Source organism: Myxocyprinus asiaticus, chromosome 9, assembly GCF_019703515.2.
Source record: "Myxocyprinus asiaticus isolate MX2 ecotype Aquarium Trade chromosome 9, UBuf_Myxa_2, whole genome shotgun sequence".
Taxonomy (NCBI): domain Eukaryota; kingdom Metazoa; phylum Chordata; class Actinopteri; order Cypriniformes; family Catostomidae; genus Myxocyprinus; species Myxocyprinus asiaticus.
In genome coordinates this window covers 22,214,007-22,235,462 of record NC_059352.1, presented here as the reverse complement: position 1 = coordinate 22,235,462, position 21,456 = coordinate 22,214,007, and the positions used below count along the sequence as shown (strand labels likewise).

The 21,456-nt window shown below is 39.1% G+C and overlaps 1 protein-coding gene across 3 annotated transcripts in view; it reads right to left on the bottom strand.

Annotated features, from left to right (window-relative positions):
- The window catches only part of LOC127446657 (microtubule-associated serine/threonine-protein kinase 2-like), a 222,902-nt gene that overhangs the window by 62,341 nt on the left and 139,105 nt on the right, over nucleotides 1-21,456 (bottom strand). For all 3 annotated transcript variants that reach the window (XM_051707768.1, XM_051707766.1, XM_051707767.1), the window contains one exon: nucleotides 20,544-20,575. In XM_051707768.1, coding sequence (XP_051563728.1) covers nucleotides 20,544-20,575 — 32 coding nt within the window. The remainder of the gene's footprint in view (nucleotides 1-20,543; nucleotides 20,576-21,456) is intronic.

Sequence of the window (21,456 nt, the reverse complement as noted above, 5' to 3'; positions counted from 1 at the left end):
ATAAATAATGAGTATAAATGTATTTGGCAAAGGTGTATGTAAACTTCTGACTTCAACTGTAAATAAAACGTAGCCTAATTATACATTATCCTTAACACAACTAGTTTAGTCATTCAAACATCCGACTGACTATTCGATTCATGCATGTTAAGTTTCAGTTTCTCTTGCGCCCCATAGAAGCAGCACTGACCGCACTGAGAAGCACTGCTCTCAAAGATTAGACTTACTTAGAAGAGCTGCTACTTCAATTTTTAAATGTTGGGCATTATATGACTACTAGGGCTGTCAATCGATTAAATTTTTTAATGGAATTAATTACATGGTTTGCCAATTAATTAAATCACAATTAATCACATATATAAATAAATATTTGCAGAGAAAGCCCCTCAAAAAACAATAATTTAATAATGATGAATAATTATAAAAAGTTGTATTTAAATAACTACAAATAAAATACATATACATTAAAACCACCTGCCTAATATTGTGTAGATCCCCCTCGTGCCACCAAAACAGCATCAACCCGCATCTCAGAATAGCATTCTGAGATGCTATTCTTCTCACCACAATTGTACAGAGTGGTTGTCTGAGTTACCATTGGCACTTTTCCACTGCACGCTATGGTTCGACTCTGCTCGCTTTACTTTTCTGAGCTTGCTTTTCCACTGCGTTTTAGTGCCGCCTCAACGTGGGTGGGATTATAGGCTGATTGTCATAGTTGCGCCACCTCTACTGCCGTGACATCATCTTAAACGCGACACAAACATTACTGACCATAAACAATAACGCGACTGCTAGCTGTTAGCTACTAACTCATTGTGCTGCATAAAGCAGTTGTTGCATGGTGATTTTATACAAGTGTAACAGTTAAACTGGCCTGGTTGTTTTAGAAGCAAGCTTTCCAGTAGCTGGTCAACTAAATAAAGTGAAGCTTTCAAGCAGAATATAGAGTTAACGTATCAAAACGCACCATCCTCCATCGTGGACTGCAACAACGGCGTGGCCGAGTCCAGGGCACTCTCCCTCCCATTGCTCGCCAGTCTATTGCCATAGATAGCGTCCATTTGGTCGAACCACTTCCACATTCTTCTGTTTGAACCACTCGGGCTGTTGTGGTCCTTGATGGTTCTGTAGTCACTTAAGTTTTTTAAACTTTTCCCTACAATGTTGGTAGGTCCGGTGGTAGCCGCGTGCGGCCAACAGCTGAGACACTTCCTGAAAGACTTTATCGTTTCACGTCGTTTCGTTCGTCGCTAATGAGAGGTACGTCTGCACCTCGTTTATTGACCACGGCGTGGTTTTGCGAACAACCATTTCTTTTTACAATTCGAAAGTCGCGTGAACAAATAATACTGCTATCGCTGTTGCTAACTTTAAAACTAGCGGGTTGATGTCCCGTGTCGCAAATCCAGTGATGCTGGTAGTGACGATTCTCTCTGACCAATCAGAGATCTGCAAGGTTTTGACATCACATTTAGTATCGGCTCGGCTCACTTGGAACCTCGACCGAGGTGGTACTAAAAGAAGTACCAGGTACCAGGTACTATCCACAGTGGAAAACCCCCAAAAAGCGAGCAGAGTCGAGTCGATTTGTACCGTGCAGTGGAAAAGCCCCAATAGACTTTGTCAGTTCGAACCAGTCTGGCCATTCTCTGTTGACCTCTCTCATCAACAAGGCATTTCCATCTGTAGAACTGCCACTCACTGAATGTTTTTTGTTTTCTCTAGTAAATTCTAGAGACTGTTGCGTGTTAAAATCACAGGAGATCAGAAATTAGAGAAATACTCAAACCAGCCTGTAAATATAGTGCTAAATAAGAGTTTATTATGAATTTTGTTTTAGAAATTTTATGATTATTATTTACTATATTAAATTGTGTGATATATCAGCATTGTATAGGACTATCGGCCACCCTGCTCTCTGGATATCGGCATCAGGCATTAAAAACCCCATATCGGTCAATCACTAACATAAATATAATATATATATATATATATATATATATATATATATATATATAATAATCATTCAGATAATTAAAATGCATTACATTATTGTGCCAGATGAGTACAGCATTGATAAGACAAAAAGTGACTATACTGAATGTAAGTGAATATGTTGTTTATTTCCATATTACTAAACATCAGCCAATCATTGGCCTACAGTTCACATCAATCCATTTTGCAATTGAATTTGTCAGTCTGTCTGAGATTGATTATCAGTGCTTGTCTAAGAACGTCAATGTACACCTGCCTTTGAAGCGTCACACTTTGGTTGCGACCAGTCATAAACATCCTGTTTTCAGGTTGCTGTGTCAAGTTAAACGTATTTGAAACTTAAAGACACTTCTTGAGATGTTTGAATGCAAGACCACATCCTTATCTTGTGCTTTCTGCTGTTGGTGTGTGTGGCTTGTTCTTTGTATAAGCTGCGCATTGTCTACACAGCTGGAGTTTCGTTTACTGCCCCCTGGAGAAAACAGGTGGTACTTCAAACTTGAATTGCTCCGATGGTAGAAAAATTCATTTTATGGTCCGGGGACATGATTAATTGCATTATTTTTTTTAAGCATTGAATTAACACATTTAATAGACAGCCTTATTGAATACACAAATAGATACAGTTTATAAATAGAAATAATAAAAATCTTTATACAGGGATCTAAAATATCAATATCGGCAGAAAAAGTAAAAAGATTTATATCGATATATGATTGCATCGGAAACAGCCCTACTGTCCATCCATCCGTCCGTCCGTCCATCAATACATCCATCCATCATATATCCATCTATTGTATCCATCCATTAATAATAAATCAGGTCCAACAGGTCCTTTAATGAATAATCAAGCTACAGTGATTAGTAACAGTTATAGAATGATATTAGCCAGGCTAATTAATTGGTCTATATTCAGCCATTCTGGGCCTATTTTGCAGATTAACAGAAGTGGTAGCTTTCCCTTGCGTGACATACAAAATCGATCAACTTATAGCTGTCTCAATGGAAAATTCAAATTTTTTAGTGAACTTTGATTAAATATTTAAAACAAAAGTTTAATTTCAGAAATTTTGTATACGTCACACATTTGCTATCATTAAATTTAAATATATTGACATCACATTGATCTCTAGATACAAGTATCAGTCATTGAAAAACCCATGAATGTTAACCACAATTATGTAAGCAGTCATTTCAGCAGACACTTAACCATAGTGGCTTACAGTGCAATAAAATATGAGACACTTTGAGAAGCACAGCAGAGTTATCTGCAAGCATGCTGTAGAGAGGAAGGTTGGATCAGGGGCAAATGCAGGAATCCTCTAACATCATAACCTTACCTCCAAAAGAAGGGGTTGGCGCTTGGGGCAAGCACAGGGGCAGACGCTGGCCCCTCAGTTCCACCCGGGGAGGGAAGGAAGAGAGCAGAGGGGGAAGAGGAGGCAGGAGATAGAAGATGCTTCAGGAGGCTGCTGTTGCCATGACAATGGTACGGAGCAGTTGGCCAGATTCTTTTAAGTGAATGTGGCAAGAGAGGAAAGCAAAGAGCAAAAAAAAAAAAAAGGCTTTGACTGTTTGTCCTTGTGTAAGTGTGTCATGGCATGAAAAGGTAGGATGGCCTACGGTGGTTCGTAAACATGACCAGGGCAAAGGTTTAATATTACTCTCAGTATTTCTGCTTCAGTTCATGTCCACACCATAAGCACACAGGGTGAACTGAACTCATTTCTTGCTCCCTCTCAGTAAATGTTCCCGCACGACATGGCACCAGGCTCGAAAAATGAATATGAGGGAAAAACAAGATCCTATTTTGAGCCGTTTGTATGACAGTCTGTTGCCCTGTTGTCATGTTGGTGACAGGCTGTTTCAGCAACAGTACAACACTCACACATAGACTGGGCACACTGAAGCTAAAGCTGGTTGGTACTGGGATAAGATGACAGTTCTGTCAGTTACTGGGCTACATTCGCTCCGGGCAACATTCGAGTCTGAAAGAGACTTCAAACAGTGAAAAGGGAGAAACTTACTTCTACTTGTTTATACATCAAAACTTGTAATACTTTGTTTTTGTTTACAAACTACAAATTGATATTCAATTTTTTGCCACCTCACTTTTTTTTTTTTTTTGCTTCACTTACTGCTATGGCTTTTAAATGTTCCTTGTACTTTGTGACTTAAAATGCCAGTAGCATGATGTGATGATCTGGAATATTAGTTCACAATATTAGGCAGGTAGTTTTAATGTTGTGGCTGATCGGTGTATATATATATATATATATATATATATATATATATATATATATATATATATATATATATATATATATATATATATGTGTGTGTGTGTGTGTGTGTGTGTGTATATAATATATATATATATACACATACACACACACACACACACACACACACACACACACACACACACACACACACACACACACACACACAGTGCATCTGGAAAGTATTCACAGTGCTTCACTTTTTCCACATTTTGTTATGTTACAGCCTTATTCCAAAATGGATTAAATTCATTATTTTCCTCAAAATTTTACAAACAATACCCCATAACGACAATGTGAAAAGTTTGTTTGAAATCTTTGCAAATTTATAAAAAATAAAAAAATTTTTTTTTTTAAAAATCACATGTACATAAGTTTTCACAGCCTTTGCCATGACACTCAAAATTGAGCTCAGGTGCATCCTGTTTCCACTGATCATCCTTGAGATGATTCTACAACTTAATTGGAGTCCACCTGTGGTAAATTCAGTTGATTGGACATGATATGGAAAGGCAAACACCTGTCTATATAAGGTCCCACAATTAACAGTGCATGTCAGAGCACAAACCAAGCCATGAAGTCCAAGGAATTGTCTGTAGACCTCCGAGACAGGATTGTATCGAGGCACAGATCTGGGGAAAGGTACAGAAAAAGTTCTGCAGCATTGAAGGTCCCAATGAGCACAGTGACCTCCATCATCCGTAAATGGAAGAAGTTTGGAACCACCAGGACTCTTCCTAGAGCTGGCCGCCCGGCCAAACTGAGTGATCGGGGGAGAAGGGCCTTAGTCAGGGAGGTGACCAAGAACCCGATGGTCATTCTGACAGAGCTCCAGCATTTCTCTGTGGAGAGAGGAGAACCTTCCAGAAGAACAACCATCTCTGCAGCACTCCAACAATCAGGCCTGTATGGTAGAGTGGCCAGACGGAAGCCACTCCTCAATAAAAGGCACATGACAGCCCGCCTGGATTTTGCCAAAAGGCACCTGAAGGACTCTCAGTCCATGAGAAACAAAGATTGAACTCTTTGGCCTGAATGGCAAGCGTCTTGTCTGGAGGAAACCAGGCACCGCTCAACACCTGGCCAATCCCATCCCTACAGTGAAACATGGTGGTGGCAGCATCATGCTGTGGGGATGTTTTTCAGCAGCAGGAACTGGGAGACTAGTCAGGATCAAGGGAAAGATGAATGCAGCAATGTACAGAGACATCCTTGATGAAAACCTGCTCCAGAGCGCTCTGGACCTCAGACTGGGGCGAAGGTTCATCTTCCAACAGGACAACGACCCTAAGCACACAGCCAAGATAACAAAGGAGTGGCTACAGGACAACTCTGTGAATGTCCTTGAGTGGCCCAGCCAGAGCCCAGACTTGAACCCGATTGAACTTCTCTGGAGACATCTGAAAATGGCTGTGCACTGAAGCTCCCCATCCAACCTGATGGAGCTTGAGGGGTCCTGCAAAGAAGAATGGGAGGAACCGCCCAAAAATAGGTGTGCCAAGCTTGTAGCATCATACTCAAGAAGACTTGAGGCTGTAATTGGTGCCAAAGGTGCTTCAACAAAGTACTGAGCAAAGGCTGTGAATACTTATGTACATGTGATCTTTTTTCCATTTTTTATTTTTAATACATTTGCAAAGATTTCAAACAAACTTCTTTCACGTTGTCATTATGGGGTATTGTTTGTAGAATTTTGAGGAAAATAATAAATTTAATCCATTTTGGAATAAGGCTGTAACATAACAAAATGTGGAAAAAGGGAAGCGCTGTGAATACTATCCAGATGCCCTGTATACACACCGATTAGCCACAACATTAAAACCACCTGCCTAATATTGTAGATCCCCCTAGTGCCGCCAAAATAGCGCCAACCCGCAAGCTATTCCTCTCACCACAATTGTACAGAACGGTTATCTGAGTTACTGTAGACTTTTGTCAGTTCTAACCAGTCTGACCACTCTCTGTTGACCTCTCTCATCAACAAGGCATTTCCGAGGGGTTCCAAGATGGTGGCTTGAAGGACGGTCAGGTGTAGTCGAGCTGGCGAGCCATTTCACAGACTTTTTACATTATAACCCACACAAAGTTACCTTTGTAAGCTCTTGTGATCTTTTGTCCTATACTGAGCATAAACAACAATTTTTTGAGGCAGTCGGACAATATGCCACCTAGGAAAGCCCTAATTTCTGACAGCCCGGATGAGACTGACAAACAAGCTAAAAATGCTAACGCTGAAGCTAGCCCACCCGTGTCTCCACTCTCTGATGCGTTGACTGAGATTACGGCAAACATCTCTAAATTTATTGATGAAAAGTTGGGGCCAATATCACAGTTGCTACAAATGCACCATGCTGAACTGGACGGACATGAAAAGTGGATTACGAATGCAGAAGCCACAATCTCCACACTGGAGATTAGCCCTATCAAGGGAAAGCTAAGATCCCTAGAAAAGCAAGTGCTCGACATGGGTGAACGTATTGATGATCTGGAAAATAGAGGAAGGAGAAAGAATGTTCGCATTGTTGGATTGCCTGAAGGTGTTTAGGGTGATAACCCTACACGGTTCTTTGAGTCTTGGCTGCCCAAAACCCTACACATCCAAATGAAAACGGGCCAAATGAAGTTAGATTGAGCGCACCGCTCGCTTGCCCCCAAGCCTCTTCCCACACAGAAGCTGCAATCTATCCTGGTGAGGTTCCACGATTTTCAGGACAAACAACACATACTGAATGCTGCACAATAGATGGGGACAAAGGATTCGCCATTGTAATTCGGGAATACTACAGTGATGTTCTTTCAAGACCTTTCAGTTGTGGTCCTTCGTAAGCGCAAAATGTTCATTGGAGTGAAGAAGCGGCTGCAATCTACCGGCACCAAATACAGTCAAATCTACCATGCCTTGCTTAAAGTCACCTTTCGTGGCTCTGTAAAGACCTTTCAGGACCCGACTGATGTGGAGGAATTTATTGATTTGCTGGAGGTGACCCCTGTTGATAAGGTATAACTGTTTGTCATAAACTATGTGTCGCCCAGTTTCTTAATGGTACGTACACCAGACCTTGAAGACATATTGGTGTGAGCTTCAACTGAACTTGAGAGTTTGTTTTTGTTTTTCTACAAACCTTTATGTGGGTTTGAGTGTAGGAATCGCCTCTTGGCGTATTGAGCAGACAATTCTTTTTTTTTCTTTTGTCGCTAGAGGGCCCTTTTCACTTGAGCTCTCGTCGTGCTGAGGGAGGGAAAGTGGTTAATTCTATTGCTAATGTTAGGCCATTTTTGTTCTCTGTCTAGACTTGTTTGTTCTCTGTATAATAGTTGCTTGTTTGTTTTTGTTTATCAGCTCATCTTTCACTCAAATGACATTTATTTTCATACAATGAAAATGTGGGAAGGAAATACTGTACCTGATAAATTATGGCACTGTCAGGACTGAATATATGTACATGGAATGTTAATGGCATTCACACACCTGTTAAAAGGAGGAAGGTTTTGACTTATCTTAAAAAGGAGGGGATTCACATTGCCTTACTCCAGGAGACCCACCTAAACGATCAGGAACATTTAAAGCTGCAAAAAGAGGGGTTTGGGCAAATCTTTTTTCATCCTTCACATCAAGGAGTAGGGGAGTAGATATTTTAAGAAAAACATTAATTTGGGGTCCTGGGTAGCTCAGTGGTAAAAGAAGTTGGCTACCACCCCTGGAGTTCGCTAATTCGCTAGTTCGAATCCCAGGGCATGCTGAGTGACTCCAGCCAGGTCTCCTAAGCAACCAAATTGGCCCGGTTGCTAGGGAGGGTAGAGTTACATGGGGTAACCTCCTCGTGGTCGCTATAATGTGGTTCGTTCTCAGTGGGGCATGTGGTGAGTTGAGCGCAGATGCGGCAGTGGATGGCGTGAAGCCTCCACATGCGCTATGTCTCCGTGGCAACACACTCAACAAGCCATGTGATAAGATGCGCAGGTTGATGGTCTCAGACACGGAGGCAACTGAGGTTCATCCTCCACCACCCGGATTGAGGCGAATCACTATGCAACCACGAGGACTTAAAAGCACACTGGAAATTGGGCATTCCAAATTGGGTAAAAAAAAAAAGAAAAAAAAAGAACAACATTCATTTAACATATTAATTTAAACTAGTGGATGTCATTAAGGACACATGAGGGCACTACTTAATTGTGAAAGGGATACTGCAAGGGGAAGAAGTTGCTTTTATGAATGTTTACTGGCTTCCTGGTCACCCCAGTGATTTTCTAGCTACCACTTTCTCTAAATTAACAGGTCTCAATGTTAATAACTCATTCATTGGGGGAGATTTCTATTGTTATCTAAGTCCTGTTTTGGATAAATTTCCAATAAACAAGCCATGTCAGTCACCCCAAGTTAAGACTGTTAATGCATTTTGTGAAGATTTTGATTATGTAGATGTCTGGAGGGCTAAACACCCAGTGAAAAAAGAATACACTTTTTTCTCCAAGGTCCATAAATGTTACACAAGGATAGACTATATCCTCACTCAGAAAACCATGTTACAGTCTATAGTCTCTATCTCTACAGAGGACATAGCAGTCTTTGTCCGATACTCTTTTGGGATCCGGCTATTAAATCTAGACACTGGAGGTTTCATCTTTTATTTTGGCGGATCATAACTTTATATCTTATTTCACAGAGGAGTTTAATTATTTTCTCTCTATTAAATCTGCCTCTACTGAAGACCCATCCTTGATATGGGAAACATCTAAAGCCTTCTCCAGGGGTCTTATTATATCATAGACGTCTAGTAAGAGGCACAAACAAGCTGAGCAAAGATAGATTTTGGAATCTAAGCTTAAGCTTGCGGAGAAAGATTATGTTAAAAACCATCCTCGGGTAAGATAATTTAGATATGCTAAGCAAAAATTGTCTCTAGAATTTACTCCAAATGGTACCAAAAACATCCAGTAAGCGGCAGTTCTGTGGACGGAAATGTCTTGTTGATGAGAGAGGTCAACAGAGAATGGCCAGACTGGTTCGAACTGACAAAGTCTACGGTAACTCAGATAACTGCTCTGTACAATTGTGGTGAGAATATATCATCTTAGAATGCTATTCTGAAATGCGGGTTGGCACTGTTTTGGCGGCATGAGGGGGACCTACACAATATTAGGCAGGTGGTTTTAATGTTGTGGCTGATCGGTATATATATATATATATATATATATATATATATATATATATATATATATATATATATATATATATATATATATATATACACACACACACACACACACACACACACACACATACATACACACACACACACACACACACACACACACACCACACACACAGTTGTGCTCAAAAGTTTGCATACCCTTGGAGAATTGGTAATATATGTACCATTTTTAAAGAAAACATGAGTGAGCAGGCAAAACACATTTCTTTTATTTCTTATGGGATTCATATTCAACTGTAGGTTATAACAGAATGGCACAATCATAAAACAAAATATGGCAACAATGAAAAAAATTAAATGACCCCTGTTCAAAAGTCTGCAAACCCTTAGTTCTTAATACTGTGTATTGCCCCCTTTAGCATCAATGACAGCGTGCAGTCTTTTGTAATAGTTGTCTATGAGGCCCCAAATTCTTGCAGGTGGTTTAGCTGCCCATTCATCTTGGCAAAATGCCTCCAGGTCATGCAAAGTCTTTGGTCGTCTTGCATGAACCACACATTTGAGATCTCCCCAGAGTGGCTCGATGATATTAAGGTCAGGAGACTGTGATGGCCACTCCAGAACCTTCACCTTTTTCTGCTGTAACTTTTTCAACTTGGCCTTGTGCTTAGGGTCACTATCATGCTGGAAAGTCCAAGAGCATCCCATGCGCAGCTTTCGTGCAGAAGAATGCAAATTGTCTGCCAGTATTTTCTGATAACATGCTGCATTCATCTTGCCATCAATTTTCACAAGATTCCCCATGCCTTTAGAGCTCACACACCCCCAAAACATTAGTGAGCCACCACCATGCTTCACAGTGGGGATGGTATTCTTTTCACTATAGGCCTTGTTGACCCCTCTCCAAACATAGCGCTTATGGTTGAGAACAGTGTGCCAGAAGCTGTGAGGCGTGTCAAGGTGTTTTTTTGTGGCACTGGCGCAGTAAAGGCTTCTTTCTGGCAACTCATCCATGCAGCTCATTTTTGTTCAAGTATCGTCGTATTGTGCTCCTTGAAACAACCACACCGTCTTTTTCCAGAGCAGCCTGTATTTCTCCTGAGGTTACCTGTGGGGTTTTCTTTGTATCCCGAACAATTCTTCTGGCAGCTGTTGCTGAAATCTTTCTTGGTCTACCTGACCTTGGCTTGGTATCAAGAAATCCCAGAATTTTCCACTTCTTAATAAGTGATTGAACAGTACTGACTGGCATTTTCAAGGCTTTGGATATCTGTTTATATCCTTTTCCATCTTTATAAAGTTCCACTACCTTGTTATGCAGATCTTTTGACAGTTCTTTTCTGCTCCCCATGGCTCAGTGTCTAGCCTGCTCAGTGCATCCACGTGAGAGCTAACAAAGTCATTGACTATTTAGATACAGACACTAATTGCAATTTAAAAAGCAACAGGTGTGGGAAATGAACCTTTAATTGCCATTTAAACCTGTGTGTGTCACCATGTGTGTCTGTAACAAGGCCAAACATTCAAGGATATGTAAACTTTTGATCAGGACCATTTGGGTGATTTCTGTTATCATTATGATTTAAAAAGAAGCCAAACAACTATGTGATAATAAATGGCTTCATATGATCACTATCCTTAAATAAAAGACAGGTTTTTTGCATGATCAGTCATATTTTCAAAATCAATGCCAAAATTTCACAATTTCTGCAAGGGTATGCAAACTTTTGAGCACAACTGTATATATATATATATATATATATATATATATATATATATATATATATATATATATATATATATTTGGTGAGGAGTCCACAGGAATGCATTGTTTTGTTTTGGCATCTCGGTGTCAACAGGCCTTAATGCGGATCAAACTAAACACAAAATTGATTTAAATGTGTCAAATACCATATAGAAAGCAAGAGGGAGCTACTTAAGCTTGCCAAGGCAGATGTGCTCTCAAAGGAGCTGCCCAGGGTCGAGCGCATCTTCCTGGATAAAGCTGGGCAGGAGGCCAGAGGCAAGGAATACAGGGCAGACAAGGGGCAAGAGGAGCAGACTGGGCAATAAGCTGGCAGATGACATGACTGAGTCATAAACAAACAAACACACTTTGCTGAGGAAGGACTTTCCTTCTTTCTAATTTCTCTGAGCCTTTTTGGCATTCTATTTGGTTGTATTTGAAAGCTGTAAGCCGAGACAAACACACTGTGGCTGTCAATCAACCAGACCGAGAGCAAGAAATTCAGCCAGGACTGCATGCATGAGGGAAAAGCAGGTATCGGGTTCCCAGAGAGACAGAGGAAACCCAGTGCTTTACTGCCAGGGAGGTCAGAGGAGTCTGTGGTGTCTTTATGTTAAGCTTCTGCTGTGGTCATGTTTCGAAACCGCTAAAACTCATGCACTGGAAAAAATAAATGGTATCATGTCAGCAGCATTAATTAAAAAAGTAGAAAAGAGGAAAGAATTAAAGGAAGGCTTCAGGTTCAATTCAAGTTTAGCTCTGTCGATAGTATCTGTGGCAAAATGTTGATAACTAAATATATATATATATATATATACACACACACACACACACACACATATACATATATATATATATATATATATATATATCACTCATTTAAAAAAATAAAATTGGGTGCCAGTCCATAAACATTAAAATACATTTTTTACAAATATGTCTTTTTGTGGTTTGACAGCTGGAATGAAACCTCTTCAAAGAGACAGAAAAATTGCATAATAATTCCTAACTGTTCAGTTTGCGCAGTTACACCAGTTTCATACACTAACCTGCTAACTCATTAATGTCACTTTAATTCTTGAAGAAGTACACAAACTTCTGTGTGTGTGGTGATGACTAGATCCATAAATTAGTCTGCCACCTGCAACGCATAATGCGTCCCGTGTTGTGATACCTGTGCCTTGTCCACTTCTCATCCAGTGTGCAATCGACTTCAGTTAATGTTATATCACCCTCTAGTGGTCTCCCACAATGCTATTACGCCATACTATACTAAACAGAAGGCCAACTGAGTGAATTGGAAAGCACACAAATTAGGCATCTAACTTGTATGTCGGCTAATATTAATATATCAATGCCTCAAAAATATATCGATAAAATAGCGTGCCGATCAATAATCGATATAACGATATTTTATTACATGCCTAGATTTTAGTGTGATAAAATCAGGAATTTACCACCATTATGGAGTTTACCAGATTACAGGATTTACCAACGTTATGTCGTCATGACAACTAATTTGTAATATTGGATATAACTTTACACAGGCAAAAGTAAACGATTTCATCACACTAAAATCATGATAACACATATAATGTTAACGCCTTGTGGCTACACATTTGAAACAGTGTGAATCTGAATATTTATTGACTAGATCCATTCAACTGCATTGCAATTGCATTACTGTAAATGCAATTTTTGCCCTTTTTTTCAAAATAAATTAGCAACAAACTGAAACTATTTTTGTGGCAATCAACATTAGCACAAATGCTGTTGATTGAGCTTAACTTGTACTGAACCTGGAACATTACATTAAAGTCCATCTGTAAACAAATACATGCATAGTTTGTAGGCTAACACTTGTCATATATGATGTGAATTTGTGAGCTAAAAGTAACTCTTACTGTAAGCGCAGGTTGGGGGCTCCAAGTCTTTCTTTTCTTTTCTTCATGTTCATGAGTAAATGACAAACAAAAAAGACAGAGGGAAGGCACCACCTTTCACTCTGAGCTGGAACTATGAAGTACAAAAGCACTACATAGCTTACTGTTGAAGTCTGCCATACAACTACTAACTCTGACTGTGAAAGTCTTGGCCAGCCATGTCTCTTTTATCTTTAGCAGAAACATCAAATGTCAGACTATGATGTGCCTTTATCAAGTCTCAGTTTGACCGCAACCACAGAAAGCATACATTTCTGTGTGACCGAGGTCATGATGGCATTTGTAGTCAAATGACAATCCTCTTAATGTTGTGTCCAGAACATTTTCTGTCTTTCCTTCAGTCTGAAGAGTGGATGTTATATAACGGTTCCAAATTGAACAGTGGAGAATCCAAATTCTTGGGCAAATTAGACATCAACAGTTTAAGAAGGCGGTACAGCTTCACTCTCCTTCGCACTCTGCTGATAGTGTGTGTATGTTGGCATGACAGGCAGAGACACAGACAACCACACCGAGCTATGAGTGAGAGGTAATTCTCATGATATCACAAGACCCTGGGGGAGGTGCATGTGTTGCCCCTACCTCACACTGGTCCATCTCTGTACACACACTTCTGGGAACCAAGAGAACATCAACGTCCTAGCAGCCAGCAAATACGTTTGGTTAAATGAAGCCCCTCACACAAGCAAGAAGACAATAGGCAGGATCAAAGTGCAGAGAAGCACCAACATGAGTGCTAAAGCCTCAAACACTGATTCTAACAATGACACATGCAGCTACAGGAAAGCCTAATGAAATTACATTGACACATGATCTACAGCTCTGTGTGAGATTGTTGATAAATACTTAAATGAAAAGTTCACCAACAATGTGTTGACCCTCAATGTTCATGTAGCTCTTTCTCATACAATATAAAACATACAGTGAACAGTGGCTGTCAAGCTGTAAAAAGAACTAAATTTAAACTTGCTCTCTAACTTGTCAATATACGTCACCTCAGGTTTGCCATCAATGACCCCTTTTACATACGCTTAAGAAAACGGTTTATTATTTTCTGAAACACCATGTAAACGAGAACGTGGGTTTCCTTATGCCACTTAAGGGATTAAGAGAAAGCGGTTTAACACGCCTAGGTTTCTCCCGGAGAATGCGACTTATCTGGCCCTGTAAACACATAAACTGCGTTCTCACAGGTTTTTGAAGAGTGCGCATGTGTGTGAACAGACCAGACTAAACGCGTCATCGGGTGGAGCCAAACAAGAAGCAAACGAAGCAGAAAAACTTCAACATTTCCGGGAGTACACTAGGGAAAGCACATACACAGTAAACTATACTCATTTATAAACACCAGTGTAAATTATCGACTGTCCCTTACCTCCGCGTATATGTGCTCATACATTGGGGGGATACCGGTGTTTTACGTAAGAGAGAAAACCCCACTATTGTTGTGGATGTCCCAATGTGGATACTAAATTTGCACATTTCAGAGAGCTCAGTAAATATTCAAATCATATTTTGGTTGCATTTGAGGGCAAATGTTTTTTTTATTGATTGTGTAAAATAGGCAAATAATATCGGAATATCGATCACAGGGCCCTGAATCTAAGCAAATCGAAATCATATCGTGGCAGACTTTGAAGTATCGGCAAATATTGGATCACACGCCAAGAGAATCGATGCAAGATCGTATTGTGATGAAACGTCTGATTTACATGCCTAGAATATAGGCAAGTATACACTATTTTCTTAGTGCATTTATGTTTTGTTTTTTTTATCTTTGGAGCTCAACATTCACTTTTAGTCTATGTAAAACAGCAGTTGATAAACATTTTCTTTAGAGTTACACTGAAGAACGTCATACTGGTTTGGAACGACATGCGGATGAATAAATGATGAAAGCATTTCTCTTTAATTTTTCTCTTTGTTTTTCCTAATCACCCTTAGGGCTGGGAGATATGGCTACAAATTTATATTTCAATATTTTTAGCCTATTGACAATATTTGATTTAAATCTCGATAATTATATATTTGTTCTAAAATGCCTCAAGTTATTTATTTATTTTTAAATCAGAGGAACCATCATTTCATCCAAACAGCCATTGTGGCCATGTAGATGCAATTTATTAAAGGCATGATTCCACATAGCTTTTCACTAAATTAACATAAGGAAGAAACATTTGATCATTTTCATTGATATGCACATTTGTATTTTAGATACAATGATACAAAGTAGCTTAATAAAAAGCATTATTTACCTTCATATATTTTTTACTTGAACGTTGTTTGTGAATGAACAAGTTGGAGCTTAATTTTGACACTTCACTTTCACCTGGAGCATTTATTTTCACACAGAAAATGTTAAACCTGCAGGTTCTTGCACTTTTCTTTCACAATGCACTTGAACTGCTCTAAAAACACTAAAAACACAGAACAGCGCACCTTCTGAGGCGCAAACAGACATGTTTATCCGTCTTTCAGTTTAATGATCACATATGACCATAAAGCCATTTTTATGTTATTTTGATTAATAGTGCAGCCCTGAAGGATTGTGAAATTAGTCAACTAATGCTCTTTATGAAACTAAATGGCCAAATAAAAAGCATATTAAAATCATCACGATATACATGATATTGCTGAATTTTATATCGGCAGAAAAATCATCGTGATTATATCGTTAATATTCGATATATCGCTCAGCCCTAGTCACCCATGATTAGTGAATAAGGTGTTTTAAAATTAATCTTATAAAGCTTTTACTCCATAAAGGACAATTTCTAGTAAAATAAATATTTTAGAGCCAAGCATAATATATATATATATACAAAAATAATACAAAATAAAAAGACATTGACAAAAGAACTTTAGACTTTTAAAATCGTATTCAATTGCACAACTTTTTCAGGCCTGATAATAACAATTTTAAAATTCCCTGACACTTCCCTGTTTTCCATTGCCGTAGGAACCCTGCTGTAAGAAAAGAGAAAAAAAGCAAAAAGGTGAAGGGGAGGTAAGGAAAGTAAAATGCTGAGATTCTTTTTTGAACAAAATGAGAAGGAAGGAGATGAGAGGGTGAGTCAGAAAAGGAAGTACCACATCCCTAAATGAATAAGGAATAAAATGAGAGCTCACTAACATTTTGGTTCAACAGAAGGCTTGATTTGATTAAGATCTGTAATCCAGCAGCGAGTGGAATAAACTCACTGAACCCTCACAATAGCAGGCATTCTGCCCACCCCTGCTACTCACTCTGAGCTATACAAAGACAACAAAACATAAAACTCAATGCATGTACAAAAAACACAACAACATTACACTCACACATTCAATATTACACCCATGAAATACTGTACGTCACAACCCCCCACCTCCTGATGCTGATATGGCACTTTCTTATGATTGGCTGTAAAGAGTACATTCTTTGCTGGCAATGAGTTAAAAATAAATGGCCAGAAAGATAAAGACACGTGTGTCAGAACAGGGACTGAGATGCTCCATAATCGAACTGTTATTCCCTCTAACAGTCAATTTACAACCTCTGTGGCTCTGTCCTTGTGCAGTACAAACCACATTGACTACACAGTGATCTGGCAGGAATGCTACCAAATGGATACGGCTTGTCCAAAATGTTAAAAATTCTGCCTTATCAGGCAGTATCCAGATGTAGGAAGGCATCCAAATTGAATGACTGTGTAACATCCTGTCTACTGAGATGTCTCCATCTGGTCGATGTATCCTTCGCTGCCTATAATAACAAACAATCCTGTTTGAGTGATTCCGCAGCCAGTTCATTTTTGACTATTATTTATAAATGTATTTAATATACTGTATATTTTAATTAAGCATTGCAGTCATTATATGTTCACTTGATTATATCTAAAGCTTACTTAAATTTGTTCTAGATGAAAATTTGCATTGTGCTGAGTATGCACTCCTTTGCTAATCTCAGTGTGACATTAGTGTTAGTGTACTCCAATAAATTCAACATTTGCCATCATTTTCTTTCATTCAAGTGTGACAAAGATATCCAAGCAATAAGAGCTGGTTTAAATGACTGTTGTCGGAGCGCCTGAATTGGACAAGTTATTTATTAGTCCGATGTTGATCTGTGACTGTGAACTTATTATAGTAAATCAAGCAGAACAGAATGACTGAACATCTGCAAAATAAATAATACCAACAGAATTAGTAAAAGCACTAGAGATGCATGATATATCAGCGGCCATATCAGCATCAGCCGATAAATGTGAATTTTTTAAGTTATTGGTTATAGGTCCAAAAAGAAAATTTGCCCAATATATTAACACTAGGGGTGTAACGATTCACTCATCTCATGATTCGGTTCGATTCACGATTCTTTTAACTAAGCCTGAATCAAGAAAATGTAAAGTGCACCTATTATGATTTTTAAACGTGCCTAATTATGTTTTAAAGGTCTCATACAATAGATTTACATGCATCCCAGGTCAAAAAAACTCCATTTGTTCTAAAGGATTCATTCTAAACTCCTCCTTTCAGAGAGCCTACTCTGCTCTGATTGGTCTACCGCTTACAGCACTTGTCGGAAAGGAAACGCCCACTACCATATCCGAGTTTCAGCTCCATCTGATAAAATGTCTGTTTTACCTTACCAATTTGAGCCCGAGTCCGATAGTGATACATCGGAAGATCAACCTGAACCACCATCGCAAGCACGGCGAGAACAGGACATTTCTCTGTGGTAAGTTTATATGTAGTTTGACAATAACGTGAGTTAGCCGGTTAGCAAAGGTTAACAGCCTGCACTGGCTGTACATGTAAACAGACCAGAGGTGGGTTTTTTGTTACCAAATTACGTAGGTTAGTACAGGAAGTAAGTCTGGAATTACTAACGACTCGTTTCAGGTGTTCAGGATCGGTTCTTTCTTTTGGGTGTCAATAAATCCATATTTCGTGCACTTTGATTTTTGAAACTTTGCAGACTTTTTTACATTCACAAACAGCTATATAACACACTACATGAAAGATCATATTTGAAAAACCATAATAGGTGCTCTAAGATTAAAAGTTTCTTTCATTATTATTACTTTAAAAACATATTTTGCAAAAGTACTGTTCTTAAAATACCTAAATGATCCATCAGAGATGTACTGGAATTAAAAATCAGCCAAGAACAGGGCAATGGTGACACTAAATGTAAATATTAGCTAATAATTCTGCTTACTGAAAATACGGAATTATGTTAGATACAAATATTGCTTACACACCGTCACTGAATACATACATTAAACATTTTTAAATACAAATTTTATTTTTCTAAAATAATACTAATATTCTTTTCAACGGAAATGCATTCAACAATTATAATCTATTTATGTATCAAATCAGACGTGACATTTGACATTAGGATTATATTCCCCCACAGCATTATTCAACATAATATTCAGCAATATATAGTATACCGATCAGCCACAACATTAAAACCACCTGCCTAATATCATGTAGGTCCCCCTCGTGCTGACAAAACAGCTATGACCAGTCAAGGAATAGACTCCTCAAGACCTCTGAAGGTGTCCTGTGGTATCTGGCACCAAGACGTTAGCAGAAGATCCTTTAAGTCCTAAAAGTTGCAAGGTGGCGCCTCCATGGATCGGACTTGTTGGTCCAGCACATCCCATAGATGCTCAAAAAGATTGAGATCTGGGGAATTTGGAGGCCAAGTCAACACCTTGGACTCTTTGTCATGTTCCTCAAATCATTCCTGAACAATTTTTGCAGTGTGGCAGGACGCATTATCCTGCTGAAGAGGCCACGCCATCAGGGAATACAGTTGCCCTGAAGGGGTGTACGTGGTCTGCAACAATCTTTAGGTAGGTGGTATGTGTCAAAGTAACATCCACATGAATGCCAGGACCCAGGGTTTCCCAGCAGAACATTGCCCAGAGCATCACACTGCCTTAACCAGCCTGCCTTCTTCCCCTAGTGCGTCCTGCTGCCATCTCTTCCCCAGGTAAAAGATGCACACGCACATGGCCGTCCACATGATCTAAAAGAAAACGTGATCATCAGACCAGGCCACCTTCTTCTATTGCTCCATGGTCCAGTTGTGATGCTCGCGTGCCCATTTTAGGCACTTCTGACGCTGGACAGGGGTCATCACGGGCACTCTGACAGGTCTGCGGCTACGTAACCCCATACGCAGCAAACTACGATGCACTGTGTGTTCTGACACCTTTTTATCATGGCCAGCATTAAGATTTTAAGCAATATGTGCTACAGTAGCTCTTCTGTGGGCGCCCATGACCCTGTCGCCGGTTCACCGGTTGTCCTTCCTTGGACCACTTTTGGTAGGTACTAACCACTGCATACCAGGAACACCCCACAAGACCTGCCATTTTGGAGATGCTCTGACCCAGTTGTCTAGCCATCACAATTTGGCCCTTGTCAAAGTTGCTCAGATCCTTACGGCTGGGGTAAAGGAATGAAGTGGGTGCGTTCATCAAAAAAAGGTTGAGAACTACTGCTTTAGAATATCATACTGGGTCTGAGTAAACACTCCATTTTACTTATCCATTCCACACAATTGCATTTAGTATCTTTATTCTATTTGTGTGTAAAACATATTGTCAGGTTTACAATGAGTTTGAGACTTGTTTGCATTCCTTCTTGTGGTCTTTTGACAGGTTTGAATTAAGTACAATGCAGCGTATTGATAAGTAGCTCACTCATCAAATTAATTATAAATTGCAGAGTCGATAAGGGTTTTTTAAATAAAATAGGAATGTAAAATTTCTTTAACTGGTTCAAAGTAGGCTAAATTTGGTAAATTATTATGGGAAAGGAAAGATTTAGATGTTTCCTTGCAGGTTCCTTGCTTTCTGTATTTGAAGTTGTTATAAAATAAAAGCAATTATCCACTGTATATGTTTGATTTCATTTGAAGGGCTCTTGGTGTGGATTTATAAGCTGAGCCATTTCTTTTTGTAATCAGGCACACATAATGTAGATATTCAGATTTAGATATATCGGCTATTGGCCTCCAAATATAATTAATCATCGGCCAAAATTTCCATATCTGTGCATCCCTAACCAGCACATGCAGAGTAGGACACTGAAGTAAACACTCCATATGGGCTTCACTTCTCCACCACACTGAAAGAGTTTTATGTAACACACACAGAGGACACACTTAAGCGGAATTAAAATAGATGACCAGAACAAAATGCATCTTTTCTGAATGGGCATAGCAACCTCTTCCATAAGTCAAGTTAAGTCATCCTGTGACTCTTCCATAAGGAAAGATTTAATACAATTATTTTCCCCCAAGGCCTGGTTCTTCACATTAGACCACTTTCAGTGGACTTAAGGACCCTCTACTGTATATAAACAGAGATTTTGCTCTGCCTCCTGAGAAATACCCCAAATTAAACCAGGTACTCACAAACTGCCTCTTCTGGGAAGACTCAGTTCCTTCTGAAATGAAAAAAAAAAGAGAAGAACACAAGATTAACTGTAAATCGAATCAAATACTACGCAAATAGCAGAGCTTATGAACTACAAGCATACAAGATATTACAGAAACCTGAATTTTTCTGGTGATTGTCCACCAGATGGCATAATTTAACTACCACAATTCAACTCAGATCACACTATATGAGCCCTACTGTAGTCGAGCAGTTCAAATTGGGAGGCCTCTAAAATATAAAACACATTTTTTGTACAAATACTACACAATTTTAGATTTTACTATATATCAGGTGTCTTCAAAAAAAGTATGACTATGTACATCAATGTTACTCATTTTATTTCAGATCAGGGTTAAAAAGCATCACTCAATGTTATCCAATATGTAACAGGGGGTCCCTCTCTATCCACCAAGGAGTCCTTCAAAAAAGAAAAGTTTGAATTCCCCTGTTGTATATTCAACTAATTTTAAGTGGAACGGTCAACTGGATCAAGCATAACACAAGTCTTTTTTCACCCATATTAAAGGTTTAAAAAACAAAACAACCACTAGATGGCAAAAGTGAATCAATTTTACACACTGCCAGATTTACTTTGGAGTAGTGCATGCGTACTGTTAGCTGGACCAAGAAAAGACAACTGATATCAAGTTCAGAGGACCCACAGGAAAAAAAGAGTACAGACACAGAATAAGGCCTTTCCATCTGTCGTCCATAGAGAGACCAGATTCACTATTGTAAATATATGTGGGAGTGCAAACAAACACATTCATATCATTCATATGTGTGTACACTACACAAACACTACCAAACAAAACCAGCAGTGATTGAATTTTAGCCTACTATGCTACTGGAAAACAGTAAGATTTTCCCCTGTTTCAAACCTACCAT